General features: G+C 40.4%; 1 protein-coding gene across 1 annotated transcript in view; it reads right to left on the reverse strand.

Annotated features, from left to right (window-relative positions):
• Positions 1–25,339, reverse strand: part of RYR3 (ryanodine receptor 3) — a 371,986-nt gene that overhangs the window by 259,602 nt on the left and 87,045 nt on the right. The window contains exons 11-13 of the mRNA XM_060096078.1: positions 11,613–11,786; positions 7,818–7,939; positions 358–526 (exon numbers count right to left, since the gene is read on the reverse strand). Of these exons, the coding sequence (XP_059952061.1) occupies positions 358–526; positions 7,818–7,939; positions 11,613–11,786 (465 nt within the window). The remainder of the gene's footprint in view (positions 1–357; positions 527–7,817; positions 7,940–11,612; positions 11,787–25,339) is intronic.

The following is a 25,339-nucleotide window of genomic DNA, read 5'->3' on the forward strand; positions in this document are numbered from 1 at the left end:
TTTCCAGGGTAATTCTGACATCTTCCAAAATGTGGTGATCACAGCCAATGCCATACTCTCATAGCTGAGATTTATGGAAGATGGATTTTGGATACATAGGTGACACTGAGGCTTTAAATTAATGTGGTTTGAACGTGCCAACATACAAGCATGGCAATGTTCGCTAATGTGATCAGGGGTGCCTACAGGGAAGGGAGGTCTCCAGTGAATCCTTTTCTTTCCAGCTTCCTCTCTCTCTTGTTCTCTGTCTCTTTCTTAAACACGTGCATGCATGGAGACAAAGCTAAATTGTAGTCATTGGGGGTACTTTAGCTCTGGACACAAAGAGAATCTCAATTTGTAACGTTTTGGACTTACCTCTTCCTTGAAAAGATTCTGTCTGTTTTTGAGTGAGCGGAGCTTGTTCTGCTTGTTCTCATGCTGCATCTCCTCCTCCGGGGGCTGGAAGTAGGCAATCAAGTCGTGTAAGGTCTGCAGGACCTCTTCTATCGGCAGGGTGACAGGGGCTGCTGTGCGGCTGTTTCCACTAAAACCACAAAGATGGACACGGCTCAGGCAGTGGGTCCCCAACAGGGCTCTGACAAGTGTCCACTAGGTCCTGGCTCCTCCCTGCCCCACGCTGGGCACACGGACTGCTGCCTGGGCTAGTCGCTGTACAGATGACCACAAAGTGTAGTTTGCCGACAAACAGAGCAAAGGGAGAGAATTTCTGATTCAATTTTAAAGCCATTTCATAAATCAAGGGAAATGACCCTTGGCTGTCTGCCATCATTTTTCCTTTGTAAGTGGAAACACGTTTATAAATAATAAACTTATTAACCCATAGCTCTTTTAGACTATCACACGTTCTTGGAATAGGTTAAGCATTGGCTGGAAGGGGTTTCATCAGTAGGTCTCTTCCCCCATCTACATCTTTGTCTTCTGTCTCTCTCCATGCATCTTTGTGATACCTCTGCATGTGTTTTTCTCTTCATGTTTGTGTGTGTGCAGGCACCCCATGTGTTGTGTGTGTGTGCTTCCCCACCCTATTTGTTGATGTCTCCCTTGCTCTCTGTATGTCTCTCTCTCCTTCCTCTGTGTGCCTGCCTCTGTTTATCTGCCTCTCCCCTAGTGTCCCATCTCTCAACATCCTTCCTCTCTGTCTCAACATCCCCATCATCTGCCTCATTTTCTCTGTTGTGTTCCTCCCAACCTGTATGTGTGTCTGTCTGACTCCCTCTGTCATAATTTTCCAAACAAATCTTATAATTAAATCCTTTCAACACAGAGAGAACACAAACCTCCACAGATGACAAAATGACCCTTCATTTTCCCATCTCCTTGAGAGGGGGACACCAGTGAGCCTTTCAGAGGCCAAGGCTAAGAAGAGGAAGAGGGAAATGGACCCAGCTCCCATGGAACTGCATCTGTGGCCCCAGCAGAATGGGAACTGATTCCATGTGTAAATAACATCAGGGTTTTTCCTTGGTGGTCGATTTCTAATGAGCTGTCCTTTCATTTACAGCAGATTTGCTTATATATCAGTCTGGACACATGCTAAGAAAAGATTGTGATCTAGGCCTAAAGCAAAGGCTTACGAACAAGCCCTGAAAACACTCAGGTTATGAGGTAACGATAATTCCATTTTTGTGTAAAAATGCCAAGTGCACATGATGAGAGAAGAGTGAATTACAGGCAGGAAGTATTTCTCTGCAGTGTGTCCTCCGGCCCATGGCAGGTGCTCAGGAAGTGGTTATTAATGACTCTCCGGAACATTATTGGACACAGAGACAGTGAGGAAGATAATCCCATGTGGAAATGAGGTGAAGGTTTGGGAACAAAAACCCAATCAGAAATGACTCCCCAATTCTAGATTCAGTGAAGAATGAATTCATTTTCCTCAATATTTCTGGTCTAATTTCAGAGTTTGTTTTTTCTCTCACCCCTCTTTTTTTTTTCTTTTGAAATATTTTGCATTTACTAGAGATACTCATGCCAGTTAAGAGAAAAGTGTGTTTGTTTCTTCATGTGATAAGAAATGAGGATGAAAGAAGAGGTTTGTAGGCATTTCTGTAGCTTGATGGGGCAGCACACTGCTACAAAGAGGGTTGGAAAGCCCAGGGACTCAGGCATAAAAAAGAATGAGCTTCTGCCATTTACACCAATGTGGATGGACCTTGAGAATATTATGCTGAGTGAAACAAGTCAGAGAGAGAAAGACAAATATTGTATGATATCACTTATATATGGAATCTAAAAGATAATACAAATGAATGTATATGCAAAACAGACTCACAGATACAGAAAACAAACTTGTGGTTAACCAAGGGGAGAGGGAAGTGGGTAGGAACAAGATAGGGGTATGGGATTAACAGACAAACTATTATGTATAAAATGCCTAAGCAAGAAGGATATATTGTATAGCACAGGGAAATATAGCCATTATCTTGTGATAATTTATAATGAAGTGTAATCTGCAAAAATACTGAATCACTATGCTGTACACCTGAAACTAATATAATATTGTAAACCAACTATACTTCGATTTCAAAGAAAACAAACACTTGGGGAAGAGTGAAAAAAAAAAAAGAAAAAAGGGAGACGTTTTATAATTGTAGAAGTCAATTTTGGTGGAAGATATACCTATTATAAACATAAAGCACCCAACAACAGAGACCAAAATATGTGAAGCAAAAATTGACAGAATTGAGGGAGAAATAGACAATTCAACAATAATAGACTTCAATTACATTTTCAAGCAGGTAATGTAATAAGCTATATAAATAAAGGATGAAACCACATCATTATCTCAATAGACATAAAGAATTTGACAAAATCTAACACTCATTCAAGATAAAAAGCTCTTAGCAAACTAGGAATAGAAGAGAACTTCCTCAACCTGATAAAGGGCATCTACAAAAACCCTGTAGTTAACATCATACTTAATGGTCAAAGACCAAATGTTTTCCCACTAGTTCAGGAACAATACAAGGATGTCTGTTCTCTCTGCTTTATTCCACATTGCAGTGGATGTTCCATCCAGTGCAATCATGCAAAATAAAATAAAATAGAAATAGAAATAAAGGGCATTCTTATTGGAAAGGAAAAAAACCTTTTCATTCCCAGATGACATGATCCTGTATGTAGAAAATTCTACAGAATCCACACCAAAAATTACCCCCGGTAGAATAAAAAATTTCATCTAAGTCATAGGATACATGATTGATCTCTATACCAGTATTTATAGACACCAGCAGTGGACAATCTGAAATGAAATTAAGAAAACATTTCCATTTGTAGTTGCGTCAAAAATAAATACTTAGGAATAAATTTTACAAAAGAAGTGAAAGACTTATACACTGAAAACTAATATCTTGTTGAAAGGAATCCAAGAAGAATAAATAAATGGACAGACATTCTATGTTTATGGAGTGAAAGATTCATTATTAAGATCAAAATTTCCTGAAACTGATCTATAGATCCAATGCAATACCTACCAAAATCCTAGCAGACCTTCTTACAGAAATTGAAAATTCACCCTAAAGTTTATATGGGAATGCAAAGGACTTAGAAGAGACAAAATAATTTTGAGAAAATTGTAGGAGGACTCACTCTACCTGATTTTAATACTTACTATAAAGCTACATTAAGGAAGACAGTGTTGTATTATCATATACATGTTTTAGCATGTGACATGAGTATACCTGTATGTGTGTATCTCTCTCTCTCTCTATATATATATGTATACACACACACATTCATGTATATACATACATATGTACCTTTATGTGTACATATGTGTGTACGATTTACATATATATGTATATTATATATATATAAAACATATACACAGAAATACTCTTCAGCAATAGAAAGGAACAGAACACCATTATGTACTGCAACAGGGATGAACCTCAAAAATGTAATGCCAAATGAAAAGGCCAGATTCAAAACATCATATATTGTGTGATTTATCAATTTAATGCATTAAAATGTGATAGAAATAGATGATTGGTTGCCTAAGGCTGGGGGTGGCAACTAGTATAAATTGTAACGGGCATAAGAATCCTTCCGGGGCGATGAAAATGTTCTAAAACTGAATTGCGGCAATGGCTGTACGGCTCCGTAAATTTATTAAAATTCACTGAGCTGTACACTTAAAGGGATGAATTTTATGATATGTAAATTATAACCCAATAAAACTGTTTAAAAATAATTTTCCGATTGTTTGGCATGTAACTTGCACTGAATTTTTTAAAATAACAGCTTTATTGAAATATAATTCACATATCATACAGTCATCTATTTAAAGGGTACAATTTAATGGTTTAATGGTTTTTAGTATATTTACAGAGTTGTGCAACAATCACCTAAATCAACTTTAGAACTTTTCCTCAGCTTTCCCCCAAATCCCACACCCATTAGTAGTCACTCCTCTTTTCACCTGCTGCCACCCCAGCCCTAGGCAACCACAGATCTCTTTTCTATCTCTACAGATATTTCTCTTCTGGATATTTCATATACATGCAATAATACAGTATGTGTTCTTTTGTGACTGGCTTCTTTCACTGAGCATAATGTTTTTAAGGTTCATTTATGTTGTAGTGTATATCAGTCCTTCATTCCTTTTCATGGACATATAATATTCCATTGTATGGATATAGCACCTTTTATTTATGCATTCATCACCTGATAGATGTTTAGGTTGTTTCCGTTTTTGGGCTATTATGAGTAATGCTGCTTTGAACATTTGTATACAAGTTTTTGTGTGTGCGTATGTTTCATATCTCTTGGGCGTATACCTAGGAATGAAATTGTTGAGTCATACAGTAACTCTATGTTTAACACTTTGAGGAATTCCTGGACTGTATTCCAAAGTGGCTGCAACATCTATCCTATCCCACACTTCTAACTGACGGTCTTTTTGATTATAGCCATCCTAGTGAGAATAAAACGTTATATCACTGTGGTTCTGATTTGCATTTTTCTGATAGCTGATGGTATTGAACATCTTTTCATGTGCTTATTGGCCATTTATATACCTTCTTTGGAGAAATGTCTATTTAGATCCTTCACCCATTTTTAAATTGGTTCCATTTGTCTTCTTAATGCTGAGTTGTGAGTGTTCTTTATTCTAGATACAAATCCCTTATCAAATCTATGATTCGCAAATATTCTCTGCCATACCATGGGTTGTTTTTTCACTTTCTTAATGGTGCCCTTCACAGCAAAAAAAGCTTTTAATTCTGATAAAGTCCAATCTATCTACATTTTCTTCTGTAGGTTTTGTTTTCGGTACCATATTGAAGAAACCATTGCCTAATTCAAGGTCATGCTGATTTGAGCCTATGTTTTCTTCTCCGGGTTTTATAGTTTAAGGTCCTACAATTAGGTCTTTAATGCATTTTGAATTAATTTTTGTATAAGTGTGAGGTAGGGGCCCCTGACTTAAGAAAGATATAAGGACAGAGGCTGAGAGAATTGAGGGCCAGATTAATAAAACCATCCACTCCCTATGGTGATGGCTGTGGTCATAGCCCAGACTATATGAAAATTTCATGTGTACATGTAGCTAATTTTTTCTGCCCATACCAAGCCATTCATTCTTAGGCTCTTTCTTTGAAGAAGGAGAACAGTCTGGATGTAATGCAGAATAAAAAGGAGGAAAGGGCTTCCCTGGTGGCACAGTGGTTGAGAGTCCGCCTGCCGATGCAGGGGATAGGGGCTCGTGCCCCGGTCCTGGAAGATCCCACATGCCGCGGAGCGGCTGGGCCCGTGAGCCATGGCCGCTAAACCCGCGCGTCCGGAGCCTGTGCTCCGCAATGGGAGAGGCCACAAGAGTGAGAGGCCCGTGTACTGCAAAAAAAAAAAAACCAAAAAAAACAAGAGGAAATATTTTGCTCAAGGTTCACAGAAAACCAGTGGCAGAGCCAAAAGCAGACAAAAGATCATTGACTTGCAGGTCTCAGTCCCATCCTGTAGCAGGAATACCCCTATTGTCTACTTGCCTTCAATTTAGTATCAGGACCCCTGAGTTGTACATAGTCAACCAACCAGAGGTGATATTTCTCAGCCTTCCTTCAGCTAGATGTGGCCATGTTACTACTGTTAGACAATAGAATGCAAGATAAGGTGATCTAACTCTGGGTTATATTTTTTTAAAAAAGAAATGGCTTACACTCTACTTCCTCTCTCTTCCCATCTTTTCAGGATGGACCTTAGACATGGTATTAGTAAGCTATTTTTAAAAATTAATTAATTAATTAATTAATTAATGGTTGTGTTGGGTCTTCGTTTCTGTGCGAAGGCTTTCTCTAGTTGCGGCGAGTGGCGGCCACTCTTCATCGCGGTGGGCGGGCCTCTCACTATCGCGGCCTCTCTTGTTGCGGAGCACAGGCTCCAGACGCGCAGCCTCAGTAATTGTGGCTCATGGGCCCAGTTGCTCCGCGGCATGTGGGATCTTCCCAGACCAGGGCTCGAACCCATGTCCGCTGCATTGTCAGGCAGATTCTCAACCACTGCGCCACCAGGGAAGCCCTAGTAAGCTATTTTTAATCACATGGATGAAGAATACATACCAGCACAGTTGGTTCTCAACTGTGGCTGAATATAAGAATTTTCTGGGGAGTGCTAATAAAAAGCTGGTGTTTGGATCCCACCCCAGAGACTCTGATGCAATTGTTTGGAGATGCCACCTGGGCATCAGGGTGTTAAAAGCTTCCCAGATGAATCTAACATCTGGCCAAGGTTAAGACCTTTACTCCAGGGCAGTGGTTTGTAAACTTTAGCAAACATCAGCATTAACTGGAGGGCCCATTAAAACTCAGTTTTTCTGAGGTACCTAGTTTTTTCTAGTTGTCTGATTCAGTAGGTCTGTCTGGGGTAAAACCCAAGAATTTATATTTTTAACAAGTTCCAAGGTGATGCTGCTGGGTTGGTCCTGGGACATACTTAAAGAACCTGTAGGAGATCTCAAAGAAGAAAACTGAGCCCCAGTAGCGGCATGGTCTGTTTTCCCCAAACCACTTGCCTCCCCTATACTATTACTTGAAAAAGAAATAAAAGTTTATTCTGAACCACAATGGCAGCTTGGCCTGTATCCTAATTAACACACATCCCTTGGATCACAGTGGTTCAACAGGAAGGCAAATAAAGGTATAAAAAATTTTTCTCATTTCATGCAAATTCACACACTCAATTGAAACCCTCTAGGCTTTAGAGATTTTCCTATGAGAGAAGGATGGCTTGCAACACTGCACTGTTTACAACAGAATCCATTCCTCATGGTGATTGGTGAACACAATCCACAGAGTTCTGTTTGGGCAGCACTGTTGAGGCTGGAGGAATTATGATCCAAGCAGGCTAAGTTACTTTCCCCTATTTAATTCCCAGCCGTAGGTGGGTAACCCAAGCCTTCCATGTAAATCTCCTTGGAACCAAAGCACAGCAACAATTCTGAATGATGTAGAAAGCCTTTCTAAATGGCACAGAGAGTGTGGATCCATTACTCCTCTCTCCTCCCCTCTTCACACACTAATACAAATGGGACTTAAAGCACTCCAGCTCTTTCCACTTAATTTTCATGAGAAGACCTTGGGTGTTTGTGACACCAACCTGAATAACTAATGCTGCTCGGGCATCTGTTGGGCCAAGAGTGAAGCTGGGAGGAGCTTACCTACTGGGAAATAAGTTTCAATCTAAAGCTCTTTCTGGCAAAACTCTTTGCTGGTGCATACTTATTTCCTGAAAATTCATAGTATTCAAAGGGGGTGGTTGGTGGGATTGGATGGCCACAAAATAGAAACTGACGAGCAGAGAAAGGGAAGGAGCTCACCTACCTTACAAACTGGCTGAATAAAGCGGTCGTGTTCCGGATGATCCGGGCAGCCTGGGACTCCTCATGCTGGCATCTCTGCAGTGTTAACCCGTCATCCATGTGGCCTTCCTGATGGAGTATGACCTACCCCAGAGCCAAGGACACCAGTTCCAGGTTACACAGCTGGAGAGTCAACGTTTCTGGCAGTATTTCCCTCATCCCTTGTACTCCTTCTCCCCAGTCAAGTTCCCCACAGGCCCATTTTGAAAGTGGGACATTAACAAAGTTATTTTCCCCATACTCCCTATTGCTGACGTATGACTCATTCCTGAGACACGGTGCTTTGATGAAAATGAAACTTTATGTGCCACTGTGATGTTGAGTTACAATAAATTCCTTGGGCCTAGATGGCCAATTTGAAAGGGTGAAAACATATTTTATGATAGATTTTTCTCTTAAAATGAACACAAAACCTTATCCTTGGAGAGGAGAAAAATCACTTTGTTCAGAGCCTTTTCCTCCAGAGATAAACCAAGAAAGAAGAAAGACAAGTTAAAATAAAACCCTCTACTGGGATCAGGCATGGCTTTCTCTCCTGAATGACAGCTACACTGAGTTAGCTGACTGTAGAACTGGGGAAGCAGCTCGAGATGGTAGTTTGCTTCTCATGGAGGCTATAGAGGGGGTTTGAAAGCCTGGGCTGGGGTATCAGCTGACCTGAGTTCTAATCCTGCTAGGCCACATCCCAGCTGTGTGACCTTGGGCAAATCTCTGCTTTGACTTCATCATCTGCAGGTGGACTTAGAGGGTTATTTAGAGGATTCGATGATTTACATGTAAGTCATTTAGCATGTTTCCTAGAATATAAAAGGTACTGGATGCATATTTGTTATAAGGGGAAATATATTACCGATCTCAGATCAGTTGTCTGGAAGCTAGTATACTTATTGCTCACCAGTGACATCATGATAGAATTTTTGGGTGGGGCTGGCATCTTTTGGCATGGAGGTCAGCTGTTTTTTTCTCTAGAAGGGCCAAATATATACTGTTATTAACTGGGATGGTTTGACTCTGGTTCAAGTCAGGGTCAAATCATGATTCAAGTTCCTGGCATGGTTTCCTCTGGATGGTGAGTAAGTGAGGGGAGGCCATTTGTAGGTCCTGGGGAAGGGGGATGGGGGTCAGTCAGTCTCTATGACAATTAAATACGTGGCTCCAAAAAATATCCTTAGAATAAGGATTTTTGTCATCTCATTTTTAGCACAAAGAAACAACTTATTTTCCTTTCCATGTGAAAATCTCTTCCTTATTTTATATTCTTTTGAAAGCATATCCTGATTTAATGAATTCACACAGGAAGTAGAATGCTGGCTTGTACAAGTTTATGTTCATTTTCGAAAAAAGACCTTGCATGCCATCTATATACTGTAGCTTAAGCATTAGCAAAGGATGCCCTTACTATTGGATTCACCAACTCTTTCAAAATGTTACTTTGTCCGAACTTCCCAGAAACTGCTTACCAATGTTGCATTTAGATTTGGCCATACATCTCACTAGGTTTACTCTGGCCTCAGTCCCAGCTTTTGGGTCAGTCCCTAAAGACCTTAGGTTTTGCTTGTTCAGATAACACATTCAAACCAGCCAAACAAACAAGCAAGTAATGAGAAATGGGGGAAATGCAGTTGTTAGAATGTTGTTATTATGTATCCTATTGATCGCTGCAGCTCAGGTCCTAAGGTCCTTTTTCTCTCGGAGGAATTCCATAACCCAAGAGCAGAGAGCAGAAGCCCAAGATGGAAAGAAGGTACTTCCTTTAAGGTGAAGTATCATTCGTCAGGTTTTTCACTGTGTCTGTTTCCCACTGGTTTTTCTAAATTCCCATTTTGTTTCATAAAATGCTTAACACAGATTGGACATTCTTTGTATTTATAGAGGGGAACTTAACTGGCTCCTCGCGAAATGGAGCTGGGCAGCCCTGTCAAGGGCTGAGCATTATGGCACCATTTAGAGAGAGTTTCTGGAAGCATCTCCCAAATTCACATGCACACTCCAGCAATTAAATGGACCTCTGGACTATGGCCAGAAGAAAAAGTCAGGGGTAGGCACAATAAATCAACACTGTAAACTGGGATCTCTCCTAGTTGACAGGGTCCTTCAACTGTGTCCCCACCCACACAGAATTACAGCCAAGATCCACAAATTCTCCTTTCTTAAATGTCATTCTTATCTTAGTAGGTATGAAAAATTGTGGAAACTCTATATGATATTATCATACTCTTTAGAGGATTTAATTTTCTTCTCATTGGCTGTTAGGGTAGATGATGGGCCTTTGGCATTGATTTTCAATTTGCCCTTATTTCCAGGGTGCAGCCCTTACTCCTGGGTTAGAGCCCTTTGGGGGATTCAGTTGAAAACCTACTGTATTTTCAGGGGCCACTCCAGCTTGAGGGACTTCGGTTCCCCACCTCTGTCTCCTAGTACTGCCATACTGTCCACATCTCTGCTTCGCTCTTCTCCACCATAGCTGGCACTTTCTGTTCGCTATCTTAGCTTCATACTCTATCCACAGTCAGCTTAAAATGCTAGGGGAAACTGCATATAGAATTTCAGGTTCATGTTTCTATAGTTTCCTCCACTGGGGAATGTGGCCCCTCAAGTCCCAGAAACCTCGGCTGACCTTATCACAAAGACGTCTCTCCAGCCCAGTGAAACTAACAGAAGACCCCACTCCTTGTGCTGTAACTCAGCAAAATGCTGAGGGGAAAGTGGTGATAAAGGAGGAACTCACCTTAGTGCACTTACATTTATTTGGGATGTTTAGTACCCATGTCCTGGGTGCCTTGCTTGTGGAAGCCTTCAAATGGTTTGTTTCTGTGTTTAATCCAGCCTTTATAATTGTTGGCAGAGGAAGGGCTGGATTCATACAAGCTAGTCTTTGTGGCCTCTTACTTATTCTATTTTCTATCTCCTCTTTGTAATTTTATTTTCCCTTTCTGGATATTTTCCTGGTATGTTTTACTTTATACAAAAATAAGCTATTTATTACTTTATGGTTTCCTCCCAACCTCCTTTCTTACAATAACCAGCATTCTGGGAAACTTTTCATCACCTCCCATTAGGCTGACATATAGAAAACATAGTGTACAGTACTTCCTAGAACCTTATTATGGGACTCCTTGACTACCCAAACCCATGTTTTGTTAAGGGTTTTCAAAAAAAAAAAAAAAATACCATGCCTGGAACATCTATTTTCTGGTTCCTATCAAAAGAAACTCTATTATGGCAATTGACTTTCTGGAAAAAAGATGTTGTATGTATCCAAGCCAGATTTCCCACTGTAGCAGGCTGTGACAGACCACTCAGATCTGCATTCATTCTCTGTGAATAGAGTGTAATTCCACAGTATCTCATCTTTCTGCACGTTGGTTCCTGTGCGCTTGTTATCATGCAATCTGTGTTTTTCTTTGTAGAGATTCTATTTAGTCTGTATATTACGAAAACTGCATAACAACTCAATTATCCACTTAAATGAAAGGCGCAATGATGTGGATACTCCCAAAACATCATACCACCAAAAGCCATTTAGTTCAGGTTTTAGAGCACATGGAACATATTCTACTCTCTCCTCACAGATTTGTCATCTATGTAGCTCTTTATTTTCCCCACTGAATATGAGGTCAGAGTAACCACATTAGGCTACACAATCTGTCACAGAAATAACTCTTCAGAATAGTAAGAAGTAAACATACAACATGTTCACCTGATTCTCACAATCACTTCTCTTGCCCAGTTGCTTCCAGGCTTTCTAACCCCTCACCTTTCTTTTCAGAGGTCCCAGGCGGGATGTCTTGGCATCTTGTGCTTTGTAGGTCACCCAGAGACCACTGGCTATATGTTGGACAAAGCAGACAGAGTCTCCGTACTTGATTTCTGGGACTCCCATGCCCTCTATATCTCGCTTGTGACTGGAATCCAGTTTCTCCTTGATTTCCTATTTCACAGCAAATGAAACAAAGGTAGGCATGTCTGATTAAACAGAAATGCAATGTATAAAGCAAGTCACCTGTGCAGATTTGTAAGCCAGGGAACCGATTACCAGGATAATCATGATGTGCTTGTCCAAGCCAGGACTTCAGAAAGGCTTGCTTCCTTTATCTGCTGCTAATTGTAAAATCAATGGATTTCAAGTTTTGGATACTTTAGTGATTATTTAATCACTCTTTGGTTCTGGTTTTATATAATTCTCCATTATATTTTCTACTTTCTTCATCCCGACTTAGATACCTTAATAACTAACGCTTTACTGGCCAAATAACTTATTTTCAGCAAACTGTATCTTCCATGATTTTAACAGTTATGTTATTTAAATGCCCTGACTCAGAGCTTTAAATATATCTGTTAAAATCATATAAGTACGGAGACAGGACCAAGATGGCAGAGTAGAAGGACGTGCTCTCACTCCCTCTTGCGAGAATACCAGAATCACAACTAGCTGCTGGACAATCATCGACAGGAAGACACTGGAACTCACCAAAAAAGATACCACACATCCAAAGACAAAGGAGAAGGCACAATGAGATGGTAGGAGGGGTGCAATCACAGTAAAATCAAATCCCATAACTGCTGGGTGGGTGACTCACAGACCGGAGAACACTTATACCAGAGAAGTGCACCCACTGGAGTGAAGGTTATGAGCCCCATGTCAGGATTCCCAACCTGGGGGTCCAGCAACGGGAGGAGGAATTCCTAGAGAATCAGACTTTCAAGTCTAGTGGGAATTGACTGCAGGACTTTGACAGGACAGGGGGAAACAGAGACTCCACACTTGGAGGGCACACACAAAGTAGTGTGTGCATTGGGACCCAGGGGAAGGAGCAGTGACCCCAGGGGAGACTGAACCAGACCTACCTGCTAGCGTTGGAGGGTCTCCTGCAGAGGTGGGGGGTGGCTGTCTGGCTGTGGCTCACCGTGGGGATAAGGACACTGGCAGCAGAAGTTCTGGGAAGTACTCCTTGGCATGAGCCCTCCCAGAGCCTGTCATTAGCCCCACCAAAGAGCCCAGGTAGGCTCCAGTGTTGGGTTGCCTCAGGCCAAACAACCAACAGGGAGGGAACCCAGCCCATCAACAGTCAAGCAGATTAAACTTTTACTGAGCTCTGCCCACCAGAGCAACAGTCAGCTCTACCCACCACCAATCCCTCCCATCAGGAAACTTATACAAGCCTCTTAGATAGCCTCATCCACCAGAGGGCAGACAGCATAAGCAAGAAGAACTACACTCCTGCAGCCTGTGGAACAAAAACCACATTCACAGAAAGACAGACAAAATGAAGAGGCAGAAGGCTATGTACTAGATGAAGGAACAAGATAAAACCCCAGAAAAACAACTAAATGAAATGGAGATAGGCAACCTTCCAGAAAAAAAATTCAGAATAATGATAGTGAAGATGATCCAGGACCTCGGAAAAGGAATGGAGGCAAAGATCAAGAAGATGTAAGAAATGTTGAACAAAGACCTAGAAGAATTAAAGAACAAACAAACAGAGATGAACAATACAGTAACTGAAATGAAAACTACACTAGAAGGAATCAATAGCAGAATAACTGAGGCAGAAGAACGGATAAGTGACCTGGAAGACAGAATGGTGGAATTCACTGCTGCGGAACAGAATAAAGAAAAAAGAATGAAAAGAAATGAAGACAGCCTAAGAGGCCTCTGGGACAACATTAAACACAACAACATTCGCAATATAGGAGTGCCAGAAGGAGAAGAGAGAGAGAAAGGACCAGAGAAAATATTTGAAGAGATTATAGTCGAAAACATCCCTAATGTGGGAAAGGAAATAGCCACCCAAGTCCAGGAAGTGCAGTGAGTCCCATACAGGATAAACCCAAGGAGAAACACACAGAGACACATAGTAATCAAATTGGCAAAAATTAAAGACAAAGACAAACTATTGAAGGCAGCAAGGGAAAAAGGACAAACAACATACAAAGGAACTCCCATAAGGTTAACAGCTGATTTCTCAGCAGAAACTCTACAAGCCAGAAGGGAGTGGCATGATATACTTAAAGTGATGAAAGGGAAGAACCTACACCAAGATCACTCTACCTGGCAAGGATCTCATTCAGATTCGATGGAGAATTCAACAGCTTTACAGACAAGCAAAAGCTAAGAGAATTCAGCACCACCAAACCAGTTCTACAACAAATGCTAAAAGAACTTCTCTAAGTGAGAAACACAAGACAAGAAAAGGATCCACAAAAACAAACCCAAAACAATTAAGAAAATGGTCATAGGAACATACATATAGATAATTACCTTAAATGTGAATGGATTAAATGCTCCAACCAAAAGACACAGGCTTGCTGAATGGATACAAAACAAGACCCATATATATGCTGTCTACAAGAGACTCACTTCAGACTTAGGGACACATAAAGACTGAAAGTGAGGGGATGGAAAAAGATATTCCATGCAAATGGAAATCAAAAGAAAGCTGGAGTAGCTATAGTCATATCAGATAAAATAGACTTTAAAATAAAGAATGTTACAAGAGACAAGGAAGGACACTACATAATGATCAATCCAAGAAGAAGATATAATTATAAATATATATGCACCCAACATAGGAGCACCTCAATATATAAGGCAACTGCTAACAGCTATAAAAGAGGAAATTGACAGTAACACAATAATAGTGGGGGACTTTAACACCCCACTTACACCAATGGACAGAACATCCAAACAGAAAATTAATAAGCAAACACAAGCATTAAATGACACAATAGACCAGATAGATTTGACTGATATTTATAGGACATTCCATCCAAAAACAGCAGATTACACTTTCTTCTCAAGTGCACATGGAACATTCTCGAGGATAGATCACATCTTGGGTCACAAATCAAGCCTCAGTAAATTTAAGAAAACTGAAATCATTTCAATCTTTTCTGACTACAACGCTATGAGATTAGAAATGAATTACAGGGAAAAAATGTAAAAAACACAAACACATGGAGGCTAAACAATATGTTACTAAACAACCAAGAGATCACTGAAGAAATCAAAGAGAAAATCAAAAAATACCTAGAAACAAATGACAATGAAAACTTGACAATCCAAAACCTATGGGAGGGCCTCCCTGGTGGCGCAGTGGTTAAGAGTCCGCCTGCCGATGCAGGGGATACGGGTTCGTGCCCCAGTCTGGGAGGATCCCATATGCCGCGGAGCGGCTGGGCCCGTGAGCCATGGCCGCTGGGCCTGCACATCCGGAGCCTGTGCTCCGCAACGGGAGAGGCCACAACAGTGAGAGGCCCACATACCGCAAAAAGAAAAAAAAAAAAAAAAAAAAAACCTATGGGATGCAGCAAAAGCAGTTCTAAGAGGGAAGTTTATAGCTATACAAGCCTACCTCAAGAAACAAGAAAAATCTCAAGTAAACAATCTAACCTTACACCTAAAGGAACTAGAGAAAGAAGAACAAACAAAACCCAAAGTTAGCAGAAGGAAAGAAATCACAAAGATCAGAGCAGAAATCAATGAAACAGAAACAAAGAAAACAATAGCAAAGATCAATAAAACTAAAAGCTGGTAGCTTTTAGCCAGACTCATCAAGAAAACAAGGAGAGGACTCAAATGAATAAAATTAGAAATGAAAAAGGCGACGTTACAACAGATACCGCAGAAATACAAAGCTTCCTAAGAGACTACTACAAGCAACTCTATGCCAATAAAATGCACAACCTGGAAAAAATGGACAAATTCTTAGAAAGGTATAACCTTCCAAGACTGAACCAGGAAGAAACAGAAAATATGAACAGACCAATCACAAGTAATGAAATTGAAACTGTGATTAAAACTCTTCCAACAGGGCTTCCCTGGTGGCGCAGTGGTTGGGAGTCTGCCTGCCGATGCAGGGGACATGGGTTTGTGCCCCAGTCCGGGAAGATCCCACATGACATGGAGCAGCTAGGCCCATGAGCCATGGCTGCTGAGCCTGCGTGTCTGGAGCCTGTGCTCCGCACCAGGAGAGGCCACAACAGTGAGAGGCCCACGTACCGCAAAAAAAAAAAAAAAAAAAAAAAAAATCTACCAACAAAGAAAAGTCCAGGACAAGATGGCTTCACAGGTGAATTCTACCAAACATTTAGAGAATAGCTAACACCCATCCTTCTCAAACTCTTCCAAAAAATTGCAGAGGAAGGAACACTCCCAAACTCATTCTATGGGGCCAACATCACCCTGATACCAAAACCAGACAAAGACACTACAAAAAAAGAAAATTACTGACCAATATCACTGATGAATATAGATGCAAAATTCCTCAACAAAATACTAGCAAACAGAATCCAACAACACATTAAAAGGATCATCCACCACGATCAATTGGGATTTATTCCAGGGATGCATGGATTCTTCAATATACACAAATCAATCAATGTGATACACCATATTAAAAAATTGAAGAATAAAAACCATATGATCATCTCAATAGATGCAGAAAAAGCTTTTGACAAAATTCAACACCCATTTATGATAAAAAAAAAACTCTGCAGAAAGTGGGCATAGAGGGAACCTACCTCAACATAATAAAGGCCATAAATGACAAACCCACAGCAAACATTATTTTCAATGGTGAAAATCTGAAAGCATTTCCTCTAAGATCAGGAATGAGACAAGGATGTCCACTCTCACCACTATTATTCAACATAGTTTTGCAAGTCCTAGCCATGGCAATCAGAGAAGAAAAAGAAATAAAAGGAATACAAATTGGAAAAGAAGAAGCAAAACTGTCACTGTTTGCAGATGACATGATACTATACATAGAGAATCCTAAAAATTCCACAAGAAAACGACTAGGGCTAATCAATAAATTTGGTAAAGTTGCATGATACAAAATTAATGCACAGAAATCTCTTGCATTCCTATACACTAATGATGAAAAATCTGAAAGAGAAATTATGGGAACACTGATTTACCATTGCAACAAAAAGAATAAAATACGGGGCTTCCCTGGTGGCGCAGTGGTTGAGAATCTGCCTGCCAATGCAGGGGACACGGGTTCGAGCCCTGGTCTGGGAAGATCCCACATGCCACGGAGCGACTGGGCCCGTGAGCCACAACTACTGAGCCTGCGCGTCTGGAGCCCGTGCTCTGCAACAGGAGAGGCCACGACAGTGAGAGGTCCGCGCAGCGCGATGAAGAGTGGCCCCTGCTCACCGCAACTAGAGAAAGCCCTCGCACAGAAACGAAGACCCAATGCAGCCAAATAAATAAATTAAATTAATTTATAAAGAAAAAAGAATAACTCCCCTTGAATAGCAAGCTTGTTTCTCGTAATTCTCCCTCTGTACCCTCTCTTAAAAAAAAAAAAAGAATAAAATACCTAGGAATAAACCTACCTAAGGAGACAAAAGACCTGTATGCAGAAAACTATAAGACACTGATGAAAGAAATTAAAGATGATACCAGCAGATGGAGAGATATACCATGTTCTTTGATTGGAAGAATCAATATTGTGAAAATGACTATACTACCCAAAGCAATCTACAGATTCAATGCAATCCCTAACAAATTACCAATGGCATTTTTCACAGAACTAGAACAAAAAATCTTAAAATTTGTATGGAGACACAAAAGACCTGAATAGCCAAAGCAGTCTTGAGGGAAAAAAATGGAGCTGGAGTAATCAAGACAGTATGGTACTGGCACAAAAACAGAAATATAGATCAATGGAACAAGATAGAAAGCCCAGAGATAAACCCACACACCTATGGTCAACTAATCTATGAGAAAGGAGGCAAAAATATACAATGGAGAAAAGACAGTCTCTTCAGTAAGTGGTGCTGGGAAACCTGGACAGCTACATGTAAAAGAATGAAATTAGAACACTCCCTAACACCATACACAAAAACAAACTCAAAATGGATTAGAGACCTAAATGTAAGACCAGACACTACAAAACTCTTAGAGGAAAACATAGGAACAACACTCTTTGACATAAATCACAGCAAGATCTTTTTTGATCCACCTCCTAGAGTAATGGAAATAAAAACAAAAATAAACAAATGGCACCAAATGAAACTTCAAAGCTTTTGCACAGCAAAGGAAACCATAAACAAGACGAAAAGAGAACCCTCAGAATGGGAAAAATATTTGCAAACGAATCAACGGATAAAGGATTAATCTCCAAAATATATAAGCAGCTCATGCAGCTCAATATCAAAGAAAACAATAACCCAATCCAAAAATGGGTAGAAGACCTAAATAGACATTTCTCCAAAGAAGACATACAGATGGCCAGAAAGCACATGAAAAGCTGCTCACCATCACTAATTATTAGAGAAATGCAAATCAAAACTACGATGAGGTATCACCTCACACCAGTTAGAATGGGCATCATCAGAAAATCTACAAACAACAAATGCTGGAGAGGGTGTGGAGAAAAGGGAACCCTCTTGCACTGTTGGTGGGAATGTAAATTGATACAGCCACTATGGAGAACAGTATGGAGGTTCCTTAAAAATCTAAAAGTAGAATTACCATATGATCCAGCAACCCCACTACTGGGCATATACCCAGAGAAAACTGTAATTCAAAAAGACACATGCACACCAATGTTCACTGCAGCACTATTTACAATAGCCAAGTCATGGAAGCAACCTAAATGCCCATTGACAGGCGAATGGATAAAGAAGATGTGGTATATATATACAATGGAATATTACTCAGCCATAAAAAGGAACGAAATTGAGTCATTTGTTGAGATGTGGATGGACCTAGAGACTGTCATAGAAAATGAAGTAAGTCAGAAAGAGAAAAACAAATATCGTATATTAATGCATGTATGTGGAACCTAGAAAAATGGTACAGATGAACTGGTTTGCAGGGCAGAAGCTGAGACACAGATGTAGAGAACAAATGTATGGACACCAAGGGGGGAAAACCGCAGTGGGGTGGGGATGGTGGTGTGCTGAATTGGGTGAGTGGGACTGACATGTATATACTAATGTGTATAAAATTGATGACTAATAAGAACCTGCAGTATAAACAAACAAACAAACAACTAATACTAAACTTTCTTTGGGTTATTTGTATGGAAATATGTTAATATGAATGTTTCAGACATTACATGAAATTTCTAAAAATCTTATATGTTCTGGTACTATGTTATAAGTCATAATTCTAGTTATTACTTTAAAATGTATATCTCAGAAATAACTAAAAAAAGAAATCATATAAGTATCTTTCATAGAAATCAGCAGAGGAAACAGACTCTTGGAGCAGGTCGGAAGCTAGTCCCATGCAGTAATTGTTGTATTAGTTTTTTATGGCCTCCTCAGTTGTGTGTTACAGTCAACGGGTTTCATTCTTCAATTGCCACTGTTTCACGAAACTTACTGTCTAGTATGGAAAAAGGAGTTGCTTGTGCACCAGGTGTCCACTTGGTGATTACCTGAGGTGCCTGTCACAGAGTGACTCAGGAAGTGGACTGGTAACTCTGTCTCCTCCTCATCAATCAGGGCCTCTGTATGATTCTACCCTATTTCCATTTCTTCTCTACATCTTGTGTTAAATTGCTCATTTGTAAAACCATTAGCTAGGTGGCATTTTGCATTTTTACAGAATAAAAATGTAGCACACTGTTCCCTCCACTGTGCCAACTTTACTGTCATTCTTAATGATGGAACAACAGGAGCACACGCACTAAGCTTTTCCCATGTGTAAGGCAGTGCTCTAAGTTCCTTACATACACTAACTCTTCATAACGGCCTCTGATGTAGCTACAAATATTATCCCAGTTTTACAGAGGAGAAAATGAAGGTACAGAGAAACAAGTAATTTGTCCAAGGTCATTTAAGAAGTAGTGAAAGAGCCAAGATTTAAATCAGGAAGTCCAACTCCAGAGACTGTGCTCTTCCCATGGCCCCAAACTCCTACTCACCCTTCAATACCCTGCTCAGGTGCCACCTTCTCTGTGAAGGCAGAGTTAGTCTCTCCTGCTGTATTTCCCCAGCACAGTCTCATCCCTCTATTGAGTACTTAGCACATCACAACGTAAATGTGCTTGTTTAAATGATACTTTCCTTTTGCCAGGTTATAAGAGAATGAAGGGAATGGGCCAGATGACAATTAATTTTGGATTCCTAATACAGAGAATTATCAATTACTTAACAAACATAAACTGAAGGGACAAATATATATAGCTGAGTAATTTTTTTCCTTCAAATATATATATATATTTTTTTCATTTCAGCTCTTATTTCTTTCCTTCAAATCTTCATAAAAGCAAAATTAGTTATTTTGCACACATTTAAGGATCATTTTGAGCAATGTTAATATATTGCAGGAACATTCTTATTTTAAATATATGTTGAAACACTGGCTGGATTGTTAAATATGACTTATTTCTCAAAATGAACATTTGCAAAGGAACTTATTGCTGATTTTATAACAAAAGTCAGTGGGAAAATAGAATTTGATATTTTAGGATTCTTAATAGGCAAGTGGTCAAAAATGCATTTATTCTATAAAACAATGTATATTTGATTTTCATTTCAAAAACATCCAGAGTTCTATAGACACTCAAGCCAGTAGATGGATTTAAAATACACCAAAGTTTTCATCTCTAGCCTGCTCTCTAACCATAGGCAATGAAGCAAAATAAAAATATTACACACTACAGCTGTTAAATATGAATAATTACACTGATTACCAAGAGCTCATAGTTAAAATAGCACATATTCCCCAATGATCAGTGACTATGGTCATTTCACTTGTTTTATCACTCTTCATTGATTTAAATATGACTTTGCCAAAAATAAAATAAATACTAGGATTTGTTTTTTTAGAGTCTCTGAAATAAATGGATCATTACTGTTTACAGACAATGGTGTCTTTGCTTTTAAATAAATGGCATCAACTCCCAAGTTCTATGGCTGGCACTACAGGGGCTGCTTGTAATTCAAAAGAAAGACAGAAGCAATAACAACAAAAACTAAAACATACAGACAAACCGACACTAAAGCCAACTCTACTAAACAATGACGACACAGCTTAAAGAAGTGAATCACGAGATAGAGAAGGTGGATTTGGCTGACCACAGGTGGGTGAGCTCCTTTTGACTTAAGCCATGAACTAATGCTCCCCTGTCTGTCTTCACTTGAACATGGCCCCAGATGTATTTACTCTACTGCTAGAAATGGAACCTTCCTATATGATAGGGCTATTTCAGTCACTCCCTTTCAATAACTCCCCAATTCCCACAGAACACAATTCTCACTTCTAAAGTTCTTGTATACCACATGCTTTAACCAAACTGGACTACGTCTCTGTGTCATATCAAGTGTTCCCTCCCTCAGGGCATTTACTGACATTACACTTCCTGCTTGGAATGCCCCTACTTCATCTCTGTATCTTTTCATCTTATCCATCAAGCCTTTTGCAGATCCACCTGTGTATTTTCTCTGATCTTGTGGCACCTACCTTCCGCTCTCTCAAGGCTCTTTACCATCTTCTGCAATATGAATCCTTTGCTGGTACACTTCCTGTCCCGTCTCCAAGGGCAAGACTGAGATTTGTTTGTTTTTACATTTCACACAATGCTCTGCCTAGGTTGCAAACAATTTGGTTTTGTTTTATTGGTCTGTGGGCATCAATTTATCTGTTTACCTGCATCAACATCCCCTACATTAGATCATGAGTGGATTCCAAGAAGAAACAGGTTACTTGGCCTAATAAGGGGTTGAAGGGTAATAATAATCATTACCCCTTGTCTCCACTGAGAGTTTATAAGGAAATGGTTGCGACCACATCATAATTGTCACATAAATATGTATTTAGTTTAGATGATAAGCTGCTGCTCTCCAGATTAATTTAAAATTTCTAGAAGGACACGAAAGGGAACTGGAACTACTATTCATTTAGTGCCTACTTTGAGTGAAGTATTTTGCCAGGGGCTTTACAATGACAACACCAACATGTGAATTTACCAAAGACCTACACAGTGATGTATATTACACATGACACTTTAAAAACATTTTACCTAAACCTTTCAATGGCCCTGCTGTTTTTATTTCTCTTACTTTATAGATGATAAAACTGAGGCTTGCAGAGTTGGAGAAATTTGCTCAAAGCCCTGTAGCTAGTAAGCAATGGAAGAGAATCCAAAGACAAGTGTAATTCCAAAGCCCATTTGTCATTTGAACATAATTTCTTGAATGGTAACTATCAGTACAGTTAAATATTGACTGTATTAATATTTATGTGTTTGAATGCTGTTATAAAGAAGAAGTGGAAAATATATGTTATCATTTTGTGAAAAAAATGGCTCTGGGTTCTAAAGTATAAACTTCAGGAGTCATACATACAAACCACTAATGACAACAAGGTGATATGGTTTATATTCAAGGTGCAACTGGAATTTGAAAGAGAGAACAACTCACTCTGCCTGGGGAGTTTGGGATGATTTTATACCAATTGCCACTTTATATGAGCTTGGCTAGGAGAAAGAGGAGAGATGGGGAATACGGAAGGGGTCGACATTCTAGTAAGATGGGTATAGTGTGGCAAGGGGGTGGTGACATCCAGAAAGGGACCTGAACGACAAGGACTCTGACTTTATCCTATAGGTGCATGTTTCTCAAACTCACACTGTTCACAGACTTTCTGTGGGAAGAGGACTTTGGACAGTACTGTATCTTCTTCCAGGAGTCAAAGGGAACATTAGGGTAGTATAAAATGGACTCTTATGAGAATAGCAAAAAGAAATAAAAACAACCTATTCAACTCTGTTTAACGTAGCATTTTACTTAAAATTTTTTTTTTCATAGAATTATTGTTTGGAACATCTCTTGGAAAAAGCTAGCATAGGTAATGGGAATCCACTGAGAATTTTAAGTGAGGGATAACACAAGGGTTGCATCTTAGAACAATTGTTCCAGCAGCAAGGTGAATGACGTATTGAAAAGAAACAAAGGCAAAGAGATGGATGAGTTTTAGCTATGGTATTAGAAATCTAGCCTGATACCTGGCACAGAGTAGGTCCTAATTCGTATTTATTATTAGAGTGAAATTTGCTGCATTTGATATATTGAAGCCACCTACATTCACAGAGGACAAAAAAGTACCTTTCCAAAAGACAGGAAACAATCAAAAAAGATTCAGAGGAAAAGGAGATATGGGAAGATGGGCCCCATTCATGGATGCTGGGGGTCAGCCATCAACAAAGTGCTGGTGAGACCATTCCTTCCTAAACATCGCAGGAGAAACCTTGAGAAATCACCTTTAGGTTCACTTCTCCACCAATATAGTCCCCTTCTGAATTTCTGATCTCGAATGGGAGGTCTTAGAATGGCCTTAAAAAAACTGCACACTGCAGGATACTGCAAGGAGCCTGGCTGGCCCCAGGGCTGGCTGCAGAGCCTCTGCTGGGTGGGAAGCCAATGACAGATCCTCTGCCATTTCCAGCACGCTAGGGGAGCAGGCCTGTCTGGCTTGTTAGGGAAGGTGCATTTTGTGAGCAGGGGTCACTGTGCTGGGCTCTTTCCTCCGTCTTTCTCATCAACCCCTCCCTACACGATCACCTTCAGGTAGGCAGCACTCCTGCCATTTCACAGATAAGGAAACACTCTCTTAGGTCATCTTCCTGGTCTCATTTAATCCTCATAACAATCCTTCAGGACATACTTCTTCACTCTCGTGTTTTACAAAAAGAGATAGGAAGACTGAACAGCATATGGCGGAGCCAGGATTCAAACCCAGGTTTCCTCCACTTCAAAGCCCAGGGTGCTCCTTGACTGCCTCTCTATCTGGTCCACTTTGAACAATCAAGTCTTGGGAAACTGTCGAGTTAATTTTTTTTTTTTTTTTTGCAGTACACGGGCCTCTCACTGCCGTGGCCTCTCCCGTTGCGGAGCACAGGCTTTGGACGCGCAGGCTCAGCAGCCATAGCTCACGGGCCCAGCAGCTCCGCAGCATGTGGGATCTTCCCGGACCGGGGCACGAACCCGTGTCCCCTGCATCGGCAGGCGGACTCTCAACCACTGCGCCACCAGGGAAGCCCTGTCGAGTTAAATTTTAAAAATGCTTTGTAGATTCTATTTAAAATGAAACTGCAGGAGGTGGTGCTGTCTTGGGATGATTGAATCTCAAGGTCCAAGTTTTCTTCTTTCCCCTTTCCCTCCTTTCCTCCATACCCTCTCTTTCCCCAGCTGAGAACTTGGTGAGGAAATGGACAGAGCAAGCAAGGAGACAGGCACCAACAGCACAACTTCAGTGCTTGCGGTTTCACAGAGGGATGCTGTGAGCCCCGCTGCCCTCTTGTTTCGGACGGGGCCGCTGAGGTTAAAATGCTCAAGAGGATCCCGTCTACAGGGATGCTTCCCACTCATAGCAGAGAGTGCAGTGGGCAGTTTTTAAAGGGGAAGTCACGTTTGGCCAAGAACACAGATCTTAACATACAGTAGATATTTGATAAATGTTGACTGAATTGAATGTTTTTATACACTGAGGAAAAATTTCTTCCAACGGAGAACAGTGATAGCTGTCTGCCTTTATGTAACAAAGGAGGCAAAATTTGAAACTATCTCAATCATTCAAAACTTACGGTAGAGTCATTAAAAGTAGCCTTAAAATAAATGGCTTCATATAATAAGGCTTGCTTTAACATTATTAATTCACCCTTCCCTGAAAGGAACTGAGTGTTATAAACTGACACGGAGACATGACATCTAAAGAGACGGTCTTGCTGTGCCAGAGTAAATATTAAATCGCATTACCCGACAATCCTTGGGGAATGGCCTTGCAATGTCAACGGGAAAATGATGTGAAATCAAGTTCACAGAAATTTGACTTCGATGTTCAAATGAATGAATCTCTCTCCTTAAGTGTTTATAGGGGTTGTGTTACGATCGAAAATGATTACACAATGATGAGAAAATCTATGAAGAGGATGGAGGTTAAAATGGAATGGATTTCACTCTGTATAAGCCTATGACCACATTTACGTATCCCTTCAGCAAGCAACGTTCAAACTGACTACATGCTACACACTGTGTGGGGTGCAGAGGTACAGAAAAGGCTGGGGGCACATGTGCTCCTTATCATCCAGGAGCTCCCTGTCGAGTGAGTGGTGACTGTAACGGAATCGTGAACAGGGCCCTGCTGGAGGGAAGGGGAAGGGCCTTCTTCCTGTGAGGGGCACTTGACATTTGTCTGAAAGATGCGGAGGAGTTCGCTGATGACGGTACGTGGAGGGTTAAAAGGGTACAGGTTTCGCAATGAGAAAAGATAACATGTTCAAAGACGATACGTATTTCATATGCTAGAGCTCAAGGCAAGTGTGAGCTGGTGGCCAGAGATACCATGGAAGGGCAGGCAGGGGTCGGCCCTTAAAGCATCTTTTATGACAGACTTCACATAAGCTGCAACTAGATTAAGAATTTTGTTCAAGGTTCCCCAGAGGGTAGATGGGAGTCAAGGCCAGATCTAGGTGACTTGGAAGCCATGTTCTATCTTACACGCTACCCCTTCCAGATTAA

The sequence above is a fragment of the Mesoplodon densirostris genome, chromosome 4, assembly GCF_025265405.1.
Source record: "Mesoplodon densirostris isolate mMesDen1 chromosome 4, mMesDen1 primary haplotype, whole genome shotgun sequence".
Lineage (NCBI taxonomy): Eukaryota > Metazoa > Chordata > Mammalia > Artiodactyla > Ziphiidae > Mesoplodon > Mesoplodon densirostris.